Source organism: Grosmannia clavigera, assembly GCF_000143105.1.
Source record: "Grosmannia clavigera kw1407 unplaced genomic scaffold GCSC_113, whole genome shotgun sequence".
NCBI lineage: Eukaryota > Fungi > Ascomycota > Sordariomycetes > Ophiostomatales > Ophiostomataceae > Leptographium > Leptographium clavigerum.
This window is the reverse complement of record NW_014040831.1, coordinates 986,759-1,006,422: the sequence shown is the minus strand read 5'-3', so window position 1 is coordinate 1,006,422 and position 19,664 is coordinate 986,759. Positions and strand designations below refer to the sequence as shown.

Genomic DNA, 19,664 nt, shown 5'->3' with positions numbered 1-19,664 from the left:
ACGATGTTGGAGAATCTTTGCATGCTCCCACTCTCGGCGGATGTCTTCCACCAGGTGCTGCATCCCACCGAGCCGTTGCTGACCATCGGCCTTTCCAACGGCCGCGTCGAGTGCTACCGCCTTCCATCCGACGATGACAGCAGCGAGCAGGGCCTCGTCAAACCGATATGGACCACAAAGCGACACAAGGGAAGCTGTCGCAGCTTGGCCTATGGACTGGATGGCCAGTGTGAGTAGTGCTTGGTCGATAGAGGGGTTGGGAGGACGGGAACCCTGCGAGCTGACAACTCTTTGCTGCTTTCCAGCCGTTTACTCTGCTGGTGCCGACGCCATCGTGAAGCATTTCGATCCTCACAGCGGCAAGGTGCTGTCCAAGTTCCAGCTGCCACCGCGGCACGACGGCGCGCTCGATCTACCGGCCATCATGCACGTTCTGTCGCCGCAGACGCTGCTACTCGGCACCGACGATGGGTTTCTCTACATTTTTGATCTGCGGCAGCAAAGCGGCGGCGCTGTGACCCCGAAACCGGCTCGTTCACACAAGCCGCACGACGACTACGTGACGTCCATCACGCCGCTGCCGCCGTCGGCCGAGAGCACTTCGGGCTTTTCCAAGCAGTGGGTCAGCACGGGTGCAGGCACACTGGCGATCACGGACCTTCGCCATGGCATTGTCACCCGTTCTGAAGAGCAAGACTCGGAGCTGCTGTGTTCAACCCTGATCCCCTCGGGACTGGGTCCCCGGACACTGCGTGGCAATGCTGTCGTCGCTGTCGGCACCGAGAACGGCGTGCTGACGCTGTGGGACAAGGGCTCGTGGGACGACCAGCAGGAGCGCGTCTACGTCGCCGGTGGTCGTGGCCGCAACGAGAGCGAGAGCCTCGATGCCATTGTGCGTGTTCCCGATGAGGCATCATGGGGCAATGGCCAGACCGTAGTCGTTGGTGCCGGCGACGGCAGCGTCAGCATCGTCGACCTGCACGCCCGCCGCGTGGAGCAGGTTCTGCGCCATGACGAGATTGAGAGCGTCGTTGCCGTCGGTGTTGACTGTCTCGGTCGTCTCGTCAGTGCCGGTGGACGCTCGATCGGCATCTGGCAGGAGAACAGCGACGTCGCCGGTGGCAAGGCGAACGCCGACGATGACGACAGCGATGACGGTGACGACAGCGATAACGATGATGGCGGCGCCAAGGGCAAGAAGCGGGCCGCCTCCGCTGCCGGTAGCGACGATGATGATGATAGCGACAGCGACAGTGACAAAGAAGGCAGACGGAAGCGCAAGTCCAAGAAGAAGAGGCGCAAGGGCAGGGGCAAGGAGCCGCAGAAGCCGCGGGTCTCATTCCCAGGGCTGGACTAAAGGGTGAAATGCAGGCAGACATCCGAGAACTTGATTGAAAAGAACATCTTCTCTGATACTAGTATCGGTAGTCATACAAGGGAAAATAGCACGAATGGCATATAATAATGATACCCTTTCTTTGATCCATCGGCCTATTCTCATCCTTTATACGAAGTAACGACTGTACAAAAGTCAATGGAACTTGCCCAAACTCGTTGAAAGTATCGAGACGCATGCCACGGTTGGAGCAGTGCGCTTGGCGGACGATCTCCCATATCGCGTCAGTGCTCAAAAGTATGGCCAGTCGCCAAGGTAGGGTAATCTCGAGAGAGATATCTGCATTTCTGTCCATGGCAGTGCGTCCATCATCGCCAACGACAGTATGATGACCGGAAAGTGCTCACATCCACTGCTTCTCCCGTTTGGGTGACCCAGAGCCGAGCCGGAGTGCCACTGACCACAAGCCAATATTATAACACATAGATCAAGCATGCGGGTAATACGCCGGCTGCATTCCCTACATTGCTCGGAAAGCTCCTCTGGATCTTATGGCGTGGATTGTTGGTAACGTTATCATATTTCAGAGATAATCACCGGCGTGGGTGTACATGCTTCTCAAGCTGGCTTGTTATGATGTATTGTCTAATGCACCGTTTAATCTCAGGTTGTACGTGACGAAGGCCTATCAGTTTTCAATCATTGACAAATAAATAGATAGACCGGCAGAAAGCTTTGATACCACCCAGCCTGACACAGCACAATTTCATCAGCTGCTGATCACAGAATGCATTTCCAGCACTCCAGAAAACATTTTGCTCTCATAGACTTCCTATGAGTGGCCCACCAATCCAGTCTGAGGCGCGTTATCTGGGTTGGTGTTGGTTCCGGCAAATCCCAATGCCGTATTCCAGGCATCGGCTGTGGTCACATCCTTGGTACCAAGCGACGAGATTTTCGTCTTCGCAGCCGCGCACGCATCTTTGGCAGCCTGGTTGGCATTGCACACGTTGGTCAGCTGGTCACAAATCCGGTTCGTAATAATGTTGGGGTTCAGAGCCTCCTGCTGGCCCTTGTTGACGAGCGAGTCGATCGCCTGGAAGGTAGATTCGGTATCTTTACGGCCATTGAGACCTGCCTCGAACTTCATTGTCGGAACGCAGAGGCCAAAGTCCAGTCCGGAGATTGACGATTGCTGGACGCCGTTTACGGTAGCTCCAGTGCTGCTGGAATTGGAAGATGCAACAGAAGAGGAGATAGATGTCGAAGACGAAGACGCCGAAGAAGCCGTTGCAGAAGATGATGAATTGGTGGCCGCAGATGCAGCCGTCGACGATGAGGATGATCCGCTGCTGCCCACGTTCGATGGGGCAGTTGCTGAGGATGCACTGGACGTCGAACCGTCGGTGCCCTGGGAAGTAAAGTTTGTGAAGCCGTTGGCAGAAGCAACATCGGCGACACTTTTGCCATCAGCACTAAACGGCGTCGTCAGCGACGTTTTCGACTTTGCGTTCTCGGTATCAGCACCGCCAACTGATGGGTCCACCAAAGGCACAATGCCACGCAGAGCAGCTGTGGTCGGCAGGGTGGGATCTGAGCACAACGAAGGCACAGACACGACAAAAGGATTGAAATTTTTCTCGGCAGCAACGAGTCCGGCAGCAGCGGATAAGACGTCAGAAGTACTTCCAAGCGTGGAAACGATATTGTCGGCAAGTGTGAGCTGCAATCAGGAGTCAGCTCTTATCAGCAGCCATGGTGAGACAAAAATGAGTTTACCTTTGCACAGGCATTGGCACCAGCTAGGAGGACGCCCGGAACCTGTCCGGAGAGCGTTCCAGCATCGCCAGCTTTGCCGCGGTTGGTGAGGGCCGATATGGCGGCAACAGGAACCTGCTCCTGGCCAAACCGGGCTTCGACAAAGGCTACAAGAGCAGAGAGAAAGAGAATCTTGGAAGACATAGCGAGCTATTTCAAGTAAGCGACAGGTATTGAATAGCCTGTACTTTTATGGGGAAAAACAGAGAAAAAAGACCGAGCTTGCGGTACAAGGAAAAGAAGGTTAAGGTGTACGATAAATGTAACAACGAAGAGAATGAAGTTCACAGAACCTCGTTAGAGAGTGAATAAAATGAAAACGACAGAGAAAAAAAGGCTCGTTGCTTAGTGTACATAAAGGAAGAGCGAGAACAACCACGGCGACGAACGCGAATTTATATCTAGTCTTGAATCGTTATGGAAACTCGGAATGCCGGATCCTGCAAAAGTTGGCAGCTGCAGGGGTGCCGTTCTTTAACGAACAACCACCCCGTCGATCATACGTCGTACAGCCCCGTATTAGGACGAGGAACAGGTTGAGAGAAAGGACGACGGTGCAACGGCAAAACGCAAGCTGTCGCATCCCGAGCCTTGAACAGCACATAGTACGACGGCTATCCATGGACCGAGATGGAGTCGAAAGATGCAGGGCCACGATCTACATAGCAAGCGAGGCGGAGAAGGACAACTGATGAGACTGCAGATCGGCAGACAAGCATGGACCATCAAAACAGAACCCCTAGAAGAACGAATGATTGGTCCTAGAGCTTCCTATCGGCATGATGCAAGATGGTTCTAGCAACTGTAAAAAGCACCGTGACCGTGATTCTGGTATTAGGCTTGCTCTTCATCCAAGAGTACGCTATTCCCCTGGCCAAAATAGGATGTACGGAGAGTCCGGTGAATCGCCGGGTTGAAGTGAATTGGGTTTATCCTATTTAGTATTACCCAACCGTCAGCAACCAAAGTAAAGGTCGTTTTTGCTATGAGGTCCAGAAAGGAAATCAATGTCACGGGGAATCGTGATCTGCGATCAAACAAAAGCTGAGACACACACGAGACTGATTGCCGTTACCCAAACATTGATGTTGCGAAAGACCTTGGCAAAACCAAGGGATCTACATAAAAGAGGAGAACCAATGTGGAAGAAAAGGAAGATGACGTTGAACGCATAGCACGGAATACGAAAAACGATAAAGCATGCTGGTTGGCTGCGTTAAAAACCAGAGGTTCAACATCACTGTGATTTCACATTTAGGCTCTTTTACGCTAAAATGATTAACAACCTAATTGACATCCTACTTTTACTGCGCAAGCTGAATTATCCCACATCTAGTCAAAGCTGCCACGTTTCCAGATACCTTTTACTCTGTATATTTCTACGAAGACATACTCCAATGCCAGATCAAAAAAGAAAACATGGAAAGGGAAACTAAGAAAATGTATAAATGAAAGCCTTCTGATGATCGACGTCGCCGGATTGTGCACGGATACCAACCATCAAAATGTGGCCCCTATTAAATCGCACAGCTAAACAGCACTGTTCATTCGTCTCCGCCTCACAGATTCTTCAACTCAAACCTCTTCCTCAGATACTCGCCGTGTTTTATGATCAAAAAGGGTATCGGGACCAGGGCCAGCGCGATGAAGGCCAGTAAGCTATTGCCCCAACCAAGGCCAAGTTTAGCGTACATACTTAGACCGGCAAGTGGTAGCACGCCACCGACAAAAGACCGGGCAACGGTGTTTGCTGCCAGCGCAGATGCAGCATAGATGTTGAAGGCATCTACCAGATACAGCTGTAGGGCCATAAAGATACTGGAAGAAAGAAATGCTAGTCAGCACAAGATACAGCAGACAGAAGCAAGTGGACAAAGGAAGAAGGAAGAACATACACCAGGTTTCCAAAGCCAATGACAACCATTCCAATGATAGGCGCGATCCAGTGCTTGTGGTACTCGGCCGTCCAGCCGTAGATGAAGAAGCCAATGGGAAGCAAGATAGCACCCACAGGAAGCGGCTTCAGACGATACTCGGGTTTCATGCCCTGGCCTTCCTTAAGGGACTGGCTTTTGATGTAACGGTCAGAGATGGCGCTGAAGTAGATCATGCCGCCCATAGAGCCAACGCCGAGTCCCAGATAGACAAGGCCGACCATGTTGGTGGAGAAGCCGTATGTCTCCTCGAATACTTGGGTGATTGATGTAAACATGAGATACAGATAGCCGTAGACGATGGCCATGTAGATGGCGCAAACCTGCACGACGGGTGAAAAGGTCAGCATTTTGATGGGCCGACCTATGCCACGGGTGAAATAGTCCCTGGTACTGAGGCCGATATCCAGACGGCTACGCAACAAATCGTTTCCAGTCTCGCGGCGCAGGCGCGCTACCTTGCGCTGCAACAGGATGGGAGCGTAGGTCTCACGCATGATAGAAACGGAGACAAGGCTGAGGAAGCCGGCGATGATCACAATCAGCCAGAAGACCCAGCGCCAGCCCTTAGCACTGGCCAGGAAACCACCGGCAACAGGACCTATGATCGGACCCATCAGCGGACCAACAGAGAAAAAGGCCATGGCAAGACCACGTTTTTCCTGGGCAACCATGTCGGCGATGGAGCCGCCCCCGTTGGTGATGGGGCATGAGCCAAAGATGCCGCTGAAGAAACGGAAGACGATGAGCGCGTCGAGCGTAGGTGCCCGGGCACAGCCAACGACAAAAGCAATGAAGCCAACGTTGCATACGTGGTAAACAATGTTGCGGCCATAGATCTCGGACAGAGGGGCGATCAGCAGAGGGCCAAAGGCAAACTGTAAAATATGTAAGCTGGGCAGAGGAAACAGAGAATGTAGAGAGGGCCTCTAAACATACACCCAAAATGTAGACGGACACGACAAAGGAAGCCAATAAGGTGCTGTCCTCGTGGAATTCCGCCATGAGCTCGGGCACGCCAGGCGCAAAGATGGCTGAATAGATTTGGACAGTCAGTGTTCTGACCGGCGTATCAAAAAGGGATTACGGCAATTTTCTTACAGGATGCCAGCGGCGTGACAAACGTCACCGCACTGATCAGTCCGCACAGTAGACTCTTGTACCAGGTCGGCCAGTTATATGGGTTTTCGGGGTCGTCAGGTCCATCCCACCAAACGACGTTGGCCTCGTCTTCGGGCGCATCAGCATCACCCTTTGCGCCATCGTTGGCATTGCCCTTCTCCACGTCAGCGACGGCACGGTCTTCTGTGCCATGGCTGGTGCGGCGTGCCAGAGAGTTGCGTCTCTGCTCAGCAAGGGACTTGCGCAGCTTCTCCTCCCCACGCTCGTCCAAGACGTAGCCGATGCTGGATGGGATGTCGGCGTCGTGACCCTCATCGGCGGCCTGCTCGACGCTGCGCTGACGTTCCAAGGGCACCTCATCGTCGGTTTCAGTATCGGAAGGTCGTTTTGCTTGCATTTTCCCGTCGAGAGTCATGGTACTAGTCGGTTCTGTAAAGAGAAACAAACCAAAGAAGTTACATGTCAGTATCGACACATAAAAACATATACAAGTGTAGGTCACGTCAGAGCTATGGCTCCAGGACATACAAAATCCCAGAACTGTGGTTTCACCTCAAAAGAGGCTGTGATTTGTTTCCATTTCCAGTGATATTGACAGCCGTCACTTACATCGAGCGCTACCAAACCGCTGGTAGATCTGTTGGCGCTGCAGTGGCGTACAGTGACCTGCTTGTGCTTGTTGTTGGCTATGGAAGCTCTTCCGGCACTTTCTTAGCCTTTAGGCCTGGTGTCATATGGCAGCGCAATTTCTTGGAAAGCCAGAAACAAAGAGGTCAAGAATGGTCAAACTATAAAATAATGGGAGGACGAAAATTGCCCAACTTAAGCAAAAAGCGAAAATGGGGGAAGGAGCGAGTTGACAAATGCGCCGTGGCAGGAGCGGGGATGGGCAGCAACAGCAGCGAGAGAAGAGAGGGAGAGAACGCCACTCTGAACAGTCGACTATTTATTACACGGCTACTATCCCCCTTTTCCTACCTCATTACTTGGCGGCCCAGGGAATAAGAGAGGCAAATGATGTTACACTTTCCGTCCACGTTTATCATGAGAGGCATAGACCGGTACCGGCAGTCGGCGAGCTGTGAATTACTGCGAGCATACGGTCTACAGGTACCGGCTACCAGTCTTTCGAATAGGCAAATCCGCTGTGGCGGCTATTGCATGGCAGCACGGTGAGGCCATCCGGCTCGTGAAGACACTGGCTGACATCGACATGGCACGCGCCCTGATCTTGTGCATAAAACGGACGGCAATAGCATACTCCGATGCATAAAATTGTGCTTAGCATAAACCCCGCGCTGTAAAGCTCCACTAGCGGGAAACTGCTCCACGCGGGTTGGGGATCCCGATGCATAAAAAAAGAACCCTGTAGCGTTATCCACAGCGCCTAGAACATGGCAGATCCCCACAGCTAAGTGTCGATGGCGAAGCTGATCCTGCTCGTACGCAGGTGGTTTCTATTTGCTTTCTGGGTGGTGATACTTCGGATATACATGTACACAGGAGACTTGTGTTTCCGTTTGTCGGAAATTTCGTGTGTTCTGTACACAGCATCTTCAGCTCCTCCAGTGGCCGTGAGACTTGGGCTATCTCCCGGCGAGATTGCGGCGTAAGACACAACGGGGCGACAGCTGCGTTTTCGGACCTTGCTGCAGCCAAGACGATGCGATTTCTTGGTATCGGAATTCGGTCTTGCTACATCTCCGACCTCCGGCGCAAGAGCGGTACGAGTGCGAGTACTCGTCGTCTGATGTTTGACTGGCTATGATGCGCTTGTAGCCAAATACACGTGAGCCTTAGTCTAAAGCCGAGAGCTACCAAACAGAAGAAGCTTATAACTACAAGTAACTAACGTGCTAGCTTCAGGAGGTCATTTTACAGCGATGGCGTGGAAGCACTTCTTTGATATGTTCATCTCCTCCGCTTTGAGTGGCGCTTCTCTACTTCGGTTATTCTACAAAAAACCCGTACTTCTGATAGACTGAACACGCGGGCCATATGACCTACATCTCATAGTATAGAGTACTCCGTATGTAGCTATGTCTTTCGTTTGCTACTACAAACGTAAAGCATAATCGATATTGATGACGTACACCATTAAGAAACACAATAATTTGAGCAGCTACTGCCTTATGTGACCTATACTGGATTAGTGTAGGAAGAAGTACTCTTTGAATCTATGGCAATCGTAAGATAAAGATCATTCAAGCAGGCTGTGAAAATTGTAGCTTGCATGTTTGCCTGCTCGGAGCTCTTTGTACCGACCTTTATGTGTACACCGGATAAGACAGAAAAGGCTGAGGCTGATGCTGGTCGAAAGAACATCCTCGGTGTAACATTGCAGAACTGCCGAGACGGTCTTGTATTTTTTCGCTGGAGGAGGGCGGCGGGATAAGGCAAATGCAACCTGTAACCGAGAGAGTGCCGCAAACGCACACAACAGTAACACTGCGGAAAGGCAAGCACGCGCAATGATAGCCGCTGCCGTGTCATAGCGCTGATGCTCACAGAGCACAAGGAGGTGGGCGGCATTGTGGCGGTGCAACCTGTTTTCATAACTGTCCCTCTTCTACAAGCTGGACTTTTTGCGGAACCATCAACGAACGGCCGGCCATTGCCCCGTCATGACTATGTCGACTGGACGGCGCCGTGCTTAGATATGTCGTACGGCTGCACCTTCATGCTACATGCTAGCGCTATATATATCCTGTGATAGCTTGGGTATGTGCTCTTTGTGTCTTGCTGGTCTCGTTCTTCATATCCACACTGAACACATATTAGGAGCTCATTGACCCCCTCTGGCTATCTATGCTTACCAGACGTAACCATTATCCCTCGTGGAATTAAAGAAAGAGGCCGATCCATGCTGATCTAGACACACCTGTGATAGCCCGACTTCAAGAACACTGACTGCTCCGTTTTGAGACTGTCATTGCTGCAGTTTAGCGATACCTACCACTGTGGACCATGACAGACACGTCAACAATGTGTTGTGCAGCAAGAGAACGGGACTACGTCGTACTATGTATGCTGCGCAACGGCCTCTTTTCCAGCCAGACAAACGGCCTCGACTCGTTTCAATGTCGGGCTCCACGCAACCGAGCGGAGACTCTCTGCGGGACAGTCGCTATGGGCGCCGCATTAGGTTACTGAACGGTTAAAAATACCAGACAGTCGTCCAGACGGAGGGCAACATCCCATCCACACTGTCCGAATGCGGGCTTCCTAGCCGTAAACTGGTTCCACCAGCCGCAGCCACAACTGTTCCCCCGGCTCTATGAGCGCTGGCCTTATTTGGGCTGTGATCATGATCTCGCCGGAAAAAAAGAGCCACACCGCCCCTCTATCGTATCTAATGCAACCTGTGCCCGTTTTTTTTACCCGTGCAGGCTGTTCGTCAAAGGCGCTGCATTTCGTCGCGAACGATCTCAGGGCCTATTCTGATCATCATCAGTTATGAGACAGATTTGGCCAGCACCAATAAGCTCGCTAGAGGGGCGGGGCACTATACCATGCAACGGTCACTGTGTAAATCACGTCACTTTCTGCTATGCCTTCCATTTCTTTATGGAGTGTAAACCTGCTGCATAAATTGGCAGGCTAATAAATCAGCACATACATGGGCCAACTGCAGCGTTTCCCTGCTACCCCACCACACGCCACACACCGACACTCGTGTGTGAATCCTTCCCTCGTTTCAAATTGTGATAGCACTCTTGGGCTTAGCCGATGCCACAACATCGTACCAGATAGACGGCCGCGCGCGGCGCTCAGCCGAAACGGACTCGGCATCCATGCCAAAGCGGAGCAAGTCAGCCTCTGTCGCCCATTCACCCGTGGCCATGATGCCAACTGGCACTTTCCCACTGACGTTGGCGCCTGCAATGTTTCCGGCACCCGGCTGCCCTTCCGGCACGACATAACCAGCTGGAATGCTGATTGATGGGAGACCGCAGAAGTTTGCCAGCCAAACATACTCCATGCTGCGAATTGTGGTGTCACCATCGCTTACTCCGTAACTGTATTCACTGGGACTGCGCACCGGCCAGCCTGCACAGCTCGTTGTTGGCGTCATGATAATCATGCCGGGATGCTTGTGCCACAGATAGGACAAATGCTGGACAAGCGCGCGACGGAGCTTCTGGGCCAGCAGGTAGTCTGTCGCCGGCGTTGTTCGGCCCAATGAAAGCAGAATGCGCGTTGTCGGCGTGAGGTTTCCATACTCCGGGAGAAGAGTGGCCGCATCCGTGAGTACGGTCAAGGCGTGGGCATTTTGGCCCTCAACCAAGAGGGGTATCTCGATGGGCACTGTAGTGTAGCCGTGATCGCGAACCAGAGACTCAATAAATGTGTTGCACAGCTCCTGGACAGCCGGCACAGCCTGCGCAATCCACACGTTCGGGATGCCAAGAACACGCGGAGAAGACGGTGCCGAGAGGGAGGACGGAAGAGTTGGGCGCTGACGGTCAAGCAATACGGATGGCGGAGGCACAGGTGGGAAGGCGGACGTCGGATGCGGCTGGCCAATGACGGAGTAAGCCGTAGCGAGTGTGCGCACATCAGCTGCCAGCGGACCGAGGCACGCGCAGGTGATGCAGTGGTTCTGTCCTGGCTTGAAAGAGATCCGTCCGTGTGTTGGCTTCAGTCCGTACACAGAGCAAAAGGAGGCCGGGATCCGCACGCTGCCGCCACCGTCGCTGCCCAGCGCGAAGGGAATGAGGCCCGAGGCAACAGCGTAACCGGCACCTGACGAGCTACCGCCCGTGTAGTACCTCTCGTTGTAAGGGTTTGGTGGAGTTCCGTGGTTGATGTTATTTCCAGGAGTGTCAAGGCCAAACTCGACCATGTGCAGCTTGCCCAGGATGATGCAGCCCGCCTCCTCCAGCTTGCGCACGCACCATGTCGTGTAGGTGCCGTCTTCGAGGAAGCTGCCAGTGTAGTCGTTCACAGAGCCGAGACATGACATGTACCCTTCCATGTCATACTCATCTTTGACGGCCGTCGGGACGCCATCCAGAGGACCAAGAGACTGCTTCTTGCGATACCGCAGAGTCGATGCTTCCGCAGCCCGCAAAACCAGATCTTCCTTTGTGTCAAACCAGCCAATTGAGTACGGGCCCTTCTGGCCTTGGTTCCGTCGGATCAGAGGCAGCAGAGCTTCTGCCACAGCAGTTGGGGTCAACTTCCCGGAGAGGTAGAGCTCGTGGTAATCATTTGACGAATAGTACCTCGACGCGGGGTACCTTTCAGCCGGTGGTGGTGGTAGAGAGCTTGGCAGTGTCAAATCTAGCGGCTTGTCGGTCGGCTCGACAGCATCTGGTAGCGGGACAATGGCCGGCTCAAAGAATGGCTCGTAGTCCTCAATCTGCGGCCGAATATTGCGCAGTGTGGCGAAGCCGGCATTCTTCCAGACCGTACGGCGAATAAATCCTACATATTCCATTCTGTTGTCCAGTAGTCAGCCTCTGTGAGCTATGGCTCTCCAGGTCCCAGTGGGATGCTCACATGTAGGCACAAATGACCAGAATCCAGCCCCGGATGGCGGGGTTCGACTTGCGATCATCTTGGTAAGGTACATCAGGCCTGACGACAATCATGTTAGCATGGCTCTTTCTTCACCGGCAGTCCAACGGGGTCGTTGCGACACACGGCGATGGCCGTCTGGAACGGCTGGGCAGCCATGGCTGTGGAAATGCCAACACCTACCCCTTGAGCGGTTCAGGGTAGTTGACATAGCCTCGTTTTCTGCTGCTTGGGTCCATCGAGGCAGCCTGGGCAGCTTCGCAACAGAGAAGTACGGCGAGTCTACCGCCGACGTGCAACCTGGGAGCAGAGAGATGGAGGGGTCAACTGTGGATATGACAAGATATTGCCAAGCCTGATTTCCAAAATTTGCAGAAAGTAAAAGGATATATGTAATGGCTCAAGACGGTGTGCGTGTACGAGCACGGCTCTTATTAATACTATTCGAGCTTGAGTGGACCCGTGACAGTGACGGCAGGGGCGACCTATCTCACGACCTCGAGTGGATTCACTGGGACACGTCCGCGCCTTCCGATCCCGCCACCTGTAACACAATCATCGCAGGGGCCGCGGCTCATTGCCCGGGTATTCTGTCAAGTACCATGTGAGCATAGCCTTGAAAGCCAATGTTCTGTTTGCGTCTGCCTACTCGTATATCCCTGGCCTCGCGAACTTCCGCTCGCATAAATATGAGACTCTGGGGTTCACAATCAGGTGAGAAAAGGCCTCAAGTGGGATATCGGCCGCAGCCAGCGTCACAACAGGCAACCGTCATTCTCCAGTGCTATATTCGTAGGCTTGACTCAAAAGAGCTTATCGTCTGTTAGCGCAGCTTGCTATGTTCCCATCAATAAGGTCTCAGTAATTGCTGCATTGCTGTTTCCGGAACAGTCATGCAGGGCCGAAACCCACTGTCCACTTTCGGACTTCGCCCCGGGCCTCTACAAACAGAAACATCGCCGAGGCTCAGGATTTCGTGGATTCTGCCTATGAGCCAAATAACTCGCGTGTACTTCGTACGGAGTGCTGATGTAGGAAACAATCAATTTTGCCCAGTCTCGAATGCGGAGTACATGCTCCGTATCGAGGCTAGAGACTCCGTACGGAGTCCCGAAATGTGTATATAATCACGTGATACATGAGGGGCTGGCCTGTGCGAGGGGCTGGCCTGTGCACGCAATTCAACAAGAGATCGGGTTTTGTACTCCGTATTCACTTTTCGTTTGGTCACCTGTGATTACACAACGAGTTGGGCATGTTGGGCAAGCAACTATCATGCTCCATACAGACAAGGAAATGGAACAGAAACCACACAATACATCCAATATAATCACCAAAAGACGCCGTACTTTCCGTCTGGTGGCCGCCGCCAGATTGCGCTGCCTCGGCCATGGGTAGTGCATCGGCCCCAAGGGGCGACGAAGAAGACCTAGACAAGCTAATCGTATGCGCCTGCTCCTGCATAATTCGGCATCCACCATGAAGGTGTACATCCTACTAACTTGTCCAAAGACAGAATTTGGGTCCTTGGTGGATGAGTCCCTTGTCGTACTCATATTTCGAGAGCAGGGCTACCAGGAAACACGCAAAGCGCTCGCCGAGATATCTAAAGATGTGCGCGACGAAGAAGCTTCCGGCTTTGACACCGGCAACTACTATGGCTCCGAAGGTGGTTCGAATATAGAAGGCGCACAGTCCCCTTCTCTAACCAATAGCGGTTCATGGGCTACGTCCGACTACGATATTGGCTCTCCGCGCACTGCTGCGTCGGCCATGGCGGATGACTTTCAGCCGTTAGCAAGAGATCAACTTCTCCCAGACACAGCCGACGCTGGAGCGACTCCAGAAGCGACCCTCAAGAGCATCTTCCCCATGCTGAAGGACACGGATATCAGAAGAGCCCTAAAGGAGTCGGCGGGCGATGCCATGAGGGCGTCAGACATTCTCCTGAACATCAAGCATCTGGAGGAGACGGGCCAGCGGCTAAAGGGAATCGACGCTTTCTTTCAGCTGGATGGATTTCCAGCCAAGAAAAGCCGGAAGAAGGCACATACAAAGGAGAAGGAGACTGGGCGACAACGGCTGTCGGTGGACTACAAGCTTGCGCCCCTGAGTGTCAACGAACAAGCTGAGTGTGCTGAGCGCTCGTCGACACAATCAGCCCCTCCCCAGGTGTCTATGACGCCTGGCAACTGTGTCGACCAGGCGGCGATGGCCGAGAAATCGTGGGCTGCAGCCGGTGCTTCTTATGCGGCTGCATCGGCAGCAACTCGTCGAGGTCGTTCAGACCCTCTTTTCCGTCAGGTGGCTGCAGTGTACTCTGATCGCGGTCGCGAACAGGCAGCCGTGGCGCGGCTGCGGCAGAGCGCGGCCGCCGACGCCTTTGTCGAGGAACAGAGCTCTGCAGACGTCATCGATGTCCATTACGTCACTGTCGACGACGGTGTTCGCATCGCCGTTGAACGCACGCAGCAGTGGTGGGTTAAGCTCGGCGAGCATCGGATAAAGAAGGCTCGGAACGAGCCTCTGCGCGTCGTGACTGGCTCTGGAGTGCATAGCGCCAAAGGTTTCTCCCGTATGTATGGAGAAGTCGGAGCGGCGCTTGAGAGGGCTGGTTGGAAGGTCCAGCCCGGAATCGGCCATTATCTCGTTACTGGAAAGAAGTGAGTCGAGATGTGGAGTTGGCTGCCTGATGGCTGCCTGGAGGTTGATTTTCTGGCTGGCCCAGCTTTTTGTCTATTTTGTGCATCTCCCATGTAGCAAGGCGTAGGGCGATATTTTCGTGTTTTTTTCTATTTACCTTTCTCTTTTTTCTCTTTTAGATAACACGTCTAGTTTAGCATAGTGAATTCGCTCATATACTCTGTACTCCGTAATGGAAGGTGTATCGAGAAGCTTGTACGGAGTACGGAATATGCATCGTAAGATATGGAGGGTTGCACGTGATTATTTTATGCACGGACGTTAGCTTGATGACGCAGGTCCAGTCCATGCTGCTTTGCCCGATCTTACGAAACTCTACCACCCGCCCAACTCAGACAGGTACAAAACAACTTCTGATCCGCCCAACGCTCCTTGAATCTGGGAGACTGACCGCTCATAATCATATCCCAGCTTTCCCGGCTGTCTTCCCTTTCATTCTACGCATTTCCCACCCTTCTCTGTTCAGAGATAAGCTCGCAGCCGAATTTCCGACTGTCTGATAAGCTCGGAAGCTTGATCGAACGACTGGCAGTGACCGGAATTGAAGGGAGCCTAGCTTACCTCACTCTACCCGCCCGTCCCATCACGGGATCATGGCGCGGCTATCCCGTTTCATTACGGCCGGTGGCAGCGCTGTGCTTCTCGTGCTGGCCGGTCTCGACCAAGTGGCAGCTGAAGAAACAAAATACACACCGAAGCATGAAGCCGGCCGATGTGCGATCCGCGGTCAGTGCGGAAAGCAAAGTCTGTTCAGCCCGGAACTTCCCTGTGTCGACAATGGTCTTGCCGAGGAGCCGGATGCAGCTCTGAGGCAGCAACTGGTTGGCTTGTGCGGAGCGAAATGGAGCACCGGCCCCATTTGCTGCACCGATGTTCAGGTACGCTATGCTCATCTCTGAAAGAAAGATTTCTCATTCCCCATCTATGCGGCTCGTCCTACTCGGGTTTCGTTATCTAACTGGCATGTTCTTCTAGGTCGCCGCATTGAAAGACAACCTCGGTACCGTCAACCAGCTCATTTCGTCGTGTCCAGCTTGCAAGGATAACTTTTACAACCTCTTCTGCACCTTCACATGCTCGCCCGACCAATCTCTCTTTATCAATGTCACCAATGCGGCCAAGAAAAACGATAAAGTATTGGTTACAGAGCTTGACCAGCTTGTATCGGAAGAGTACGGCACCGGCTTCTACGATAGCTGCAAGGAGGTCAAATTCGGACCAACAAACTCTAAAGCTATGGACCTGATTGGGGGCGGAGCAAAAGATTACCACGAACTACTGGCGTTTTTGGGCAAGAAGAGGCTCGGCGGCTCGCCGTTCCAGATGAATTTCCCTGCCGAGTACGAAGAGCCAGAAATGAAACCCCGCCAAATGACACCGAAGAAATGCAACGACGAGGACCCTAGCTTCCGCTGCGCCTGCACAGATTGTCCCAGTGTCTGCCCTGCTCTTCCAGAGGTTAAGAATGCTAGTTCTTGCCATGTCGGCCTCTTGCCATGCCTGTCCTTCTCTTCAATTCTCGTCTACTCTGTCTTCGTTGCGGTGCTACTTGCTTGGATCGCACTGCGCTTCTGGTACACAAATGGCGGAACCAAAGCGTTGCCACTTCTTCACGATCCCCGCAGCGGTCATGATGAGGACGATGACGTAGAAGACGATGACCGGCGCGCTTTCCTCTACCAGATCATTCACGGAAGTGGCACCACTGGCGCAGATATCGAAGAACCGCCCCAGAGCTACAAGCTGAACACAATGTGCAACGCGGTGTTCAGGAGGCTTGGCCACTGGGCAGCAAGATTCCCTGGAACCAGCATCGGCGCCAGTCTATTGGTAGCCACGGTCCTGAGCTTGGGCTGGCTTCGATTTGAGCTGGAGTTGGTCCCAGAGAAGCTTTGGGTAAGCCCTTCATCAGCGGCTGCACAAGAAAAAGCCTTTTTCGACACCAACTTCGGGCCTTTTTACCGTGCCGAGAAGATTTTCCTTGTCAATGACACGCTCCCAACTGGTCCCGGTCCGGTTTTGAGCTACGACGCTCTATTCTGGTGGATGAATGTGGAGAAGAGCATTGAGAAAATTAAGGGATCCGAATTCGGCATGACCTTTGACGATGTATGCTTCAAGCCTACAGGAAAGGCCTGTGTGTTGCAGTCTGTGTCTGCTTACTTTGGTAGCGACACTGCACTCCTGGATAAGTACTGGAAAGAGACCCTGACGGCTTGTGCGAAAAGCCCTGTTGAGTGTCGCCCAGAATACGGGCAGCCTTTGGACCCCGAAGCCATCTTTGGGGGCTTCTCCGATGTCGAACATGTAGCAGATGCACCAGCAATCACCGTCACCTGGGTTGTGAACAACTACGAAGAAGGCACCCCGGAGGTCAAGCTGGCTATGGACTGGGAGCGAGCATTGAAGAACAAATTGCTTGAGGTGCAAGAAGAAGCAACATCCAGGGGCCTCCGCCTCTCTTTTTCCACCGAAATCAGCCTAGAGGAGGAGCTCAACAAGTCCACTAATACTGACGCCAAGATTGTAGCCATCAGCTACATTATTATGTTCCTGTACGCGTCTCTGGCACTAGGCTCGACAACGCTCTCATTCAGCGACCTGTTCCACCACTTCGGTGTTTTTGTGGTGCAATCGAAGTTTGGGCTTGGTTTCATTGGCGTCCTGATTGTCGTGATGTCCATCACGGCATCCATCGGCCTCTTCTCCTGGTTTGGCCTAAAAGCAACGTTGATCATTGTGGACGTCATCCCATTCATTGTTCTCGCCGTTGGCGTCGACAACATCTTCTTGATCGTGCATGAGTTTGAGCGGGTCAATGTCAGCCATCGTGACGAGGAGATTGAACGGCGAGTTGCCCTTGCTCTTGGACGGATAGGCCCATCCATCCTCTTCTCCGCCATTACCGAAACGGTCTCGTTTGCGCTTGGTGCCTTTGTGGGCATGCCCGCTGTTCGCAACTTTGCCATCTACGCCGCGGGTGCGGTGTTTATCAACGCTATCCTACAGGTGACCGGTTTTGTCTCTGTTCTTGCACTGAACCAATTTCGTGTGGAGGACAACAGAGCCGATATACTGTTCTGCATACCAGTCAAGTCGGCTCGTGTGCACATCAATGGAACATTTGACGGCGAATATTCAAACAGGCGCAGCAACGATGAGATATCACACGAAAGTATTCTACAGCGCTTCCTTCGACAGCGTTATGCCCCGGCTCTCCTGAAGAAGGGTGTCAAGACAGTCGTTTTTGTTGTTTTCGGTGGGCTGTTTGCGGCTGCCATAGCGCTGATGCCTTTTGTCGAACTCGGTTTGGACCAGCGCGTCGCCATTCCTGACGGCTCATACCTTATCCCTTATTTCAACGACCTGTACGACTACCTCGACTTGGGCCCGCCGGTGTACTTTGTTACTAAAGGCACGAATGCAACGCAAACATATTACCAGAGGGAGCTCTGCTCGCGGTTCCCCTCGTGCGATCTCACTTCTCTCACCGGCATTCTTGAGCAAGAGCGCAAGCGTACGAATGTGTCGTTCATTGCATCGCCCACGGCCAGCTGGATTGACGACTTCTTCCTTTGGCTGAATCCGGACTTTGAGGACTGTTGCGTCGAAGATGGCAAGCCCTGCTTCGCCGAACGCTCTCCGCCCTGGAACGCACGCCTCTTCGGCATGCCAGAGGGGGAAGAGTTTGTGCACTACCTGAAGAAGTTCCTCGCCTCGCCGACGACCGAAGAATGCCCGCTTGGCGGTCAGGCCTCATACGGCCAAGCGATCGTGGTTGATTCTGAACGGGATACGGTGCCAGCAAGCCACTTCCGGACAATGCACTCGCCCCTGAGATCACAGAGCGACTTCATTGAAGCGTACGCGTCTGCACGAAGGATCGCTTCCGACATCACAGCGTCCACGGGCGTGGAGGTGTTCCCTTACAGCGTGTTCTACGTCTTCTTTGACCAGTACGCCTCCATCGTGTCGCTCTCTGGAGCGCTTCTTGGCTCGGCGATGGGGATCATTTTCTTGGTTTCCTGGGTCCTGCTCGGCTCGTTCAGAACGGCACTGGTGGTGGCTGTGACCGTTGCCATGACTATCTGCGACATTACTGGTGCCATGGCTGTGATGGGCGTCTCTCTCAATGCGGTGTCTCTGGTCAATCTGATCATCTGTGTTGGCATCTCGGTGGAATTTTGTGCTCACATTGCACGCTCCTTCACGTTCCCGTCCAGTCTTCTGCGGAACAACGCGCGAACTCGGTTCGTAGGTGCTCGTGATCAGCGAGCTTGGGCAGCTCTGGTGAATGTCGGCGGTTCCGTCTTCTCAGGCATCACCCTCACAAAATTGCTGGGGGTGTGTGTGCTCGCATTCACGAGAAGCAAAATCTTTGAGATCTACTACTTCCGTGTCTGGGTGGCGCTCGTCTTGTTCGCCTCGCCGCATGCACTTGTCTTCCTTCCGGTTGCGCTCAGCGTGCTGGGTGGCCGCGAATATCTGGATCCCGAGAACGAGGGCGGTCTGACGGCCGACCTCACAAACCGGGTCCGTGAAGCAGAAGACAGCTCGGACGATGAAGACAGGACTTAGAGAGAGCCCTGCCATGTCAAGAGCGTTGTGGTTCGAGTCATGAAACGGTCATCGTTGCACATCCAGCCCTAGTACGAGTCACGCGATGTAGCAACAAGCAGGGAACAGACAACTGACGAGGCGATGCGTGCCTTTGACAGTTTCTTCAAAGGTTTAGACGCAGCTGGCAGGGCTTTCATACAAGCGAAGGCTCCATTTCAAAGCGTGCAGTCAAGGAAGGCAAAGGGGAGGTGGCGAGTGAAGAAACGGCAACACCAAGTTTTGCACACCATTTTCAATCGCTTGCCACCGATCGATGAGGGCGCAGAAACAGATGTTTGAAGTCTTGATTGTTTTAGATTGATACATGGAAAAGTTCCAGAGAGACTTTTGAGAGTACGTCCATATCATACCTCGATGGCGCTTCAAGGTGTTGTGTACTGGCATTGCTGGAATAGGCGGCCACCGTCGATTAGTCGTGTCTTTTGCTCTTGGGTTAATTATGTGTCCCCTTTTTTTGCAGTTGTAATATTTAGTCTCGACAGAGCGATTCGTCCATCCTAAAATAACCCACAAAGAGACAGGAAGGCGTGAGTTGCAACTTCCCTGCAAAGACCTTGCCTCTTGGACTTATTCTTTCTACGAGTACTTTTCGACCTCTAAGGATGTTG

The 19,664-nt window shown here is 53.1% G+C and overlaps 6 protein-coding genes across 6 annotated transcripts; 3 read left to right on the top strand and 3 right to left on the bottom strand.

The window, feature by feature from the left end:
• Positions 1-3: 3 nt before the first annotated feature.
• On the top strand, positions 4-1,357 carry CMQ_3557 (WD repeat protein; the record flags this gene model as incomplete). The annotated part of the gene is made up of 2 exons (XM_014319495.1): positions 4-229; positions 306-1,357. 2 exons carry the CDS (start codon positions 4-6, stop codon positions 1,355-1,357), a joined length of 1,278 nt encoding a protein of 425 aa, XP_014174970.1.
• An 811-nt stretch (positions 1,358-2,168) lies between these two features.
• Positions 2,169-3,298, bottom strand: CMQ_3760 (uncharacterized protein; the record flags this gene model as incomplete). Its single annotated transcript, XM_014319698.1, has 2 exons — positions 2,169-3,059; positions 3,116-3,298. The coding sequence occupies 2 exons, from the start codon at positions 3,296-3,298 to the stop codon at positions 2,169-2,171; spliced, it is 1,074 nt and encodes a 357-aa protein (XP_014175173.1).
• A 1,415-nt stretch (positions 3,299-4,713) lies between these two features.
• Positions 4,714-6,625, bottom strand: CMQ_3428 (bicyclomycin resistance protein; the record flags this gene model as incomplete). Its single annotated transcript, XM_014319366.1, has 4 exons — positions 4,714-4,972; positions 5,050-5,966; positions 6,028-6,122; positions 6,190-6,625. 4 exons carry the CDS (start codon positions 6,623-6,625, stop codon positions 4,714-4,716), a joined length of 1,707 nt encoding a protein of 568 aa, XP_014174841.1.
• Positions 6,626-9,907: 3,282 nt separating this feature from the next.
• On the bottom strand, positions 9,908-11,972 carry CMQ_3535 (amidotransferase; the record flags this gene model as incomplete). The annotated part of the gene is made up of 3 exons (XM_014319473.1): positions 9,908-11,654; positions 11,716-11,793; positions 11,917-11,972. The coding sequence occupies 3 exons, from the start codon at positions 11,970-11,972 to the stop codon at positions 9,908-9,910; spliced, it is 1,881 nt and encodes a 626-aa protein (XP_014174948.1).
• A 1,151-nt stretch (positions 11,973-13,123) lies between these two features.
• Positions 13,124-14,400, top strand: CMQ_3512 (smr domain containing protein; the record flags this gene model as incomplete). Its single annotated transcript, XM_014319450.1, has 2 exons — positions 13,124-13,177; positions 13,246-14,400. 2 exons carry the CDS (start codon positions 13,124-13,126, stop codon positions 14,398-14,400), a joined length of 1,209 nt encoding a protein of 402 aa, XP_014174925.1.
• Positions 14,401-15,029: 629 nt separating this feature from the next.
• Positions 15,030-19,014, top strand: CMQ_3403 (patched sphingolipid transporter; the record flags this gene model as incomplete). Its single annotated transcript, XM_014319341.1, has 2 exons — positions 15,030-15,314; positions 15,412-19,014. 2 exons carry the CDS (start codon positions 15,030-15,032, stop codon positions 19,012-19,014), a joined length of 3,888 nt encoding a protein of 1,295 aa, XP_014174816.1.
• Positions 19,015-19,664: the final 650 nt, after the last annotated feature.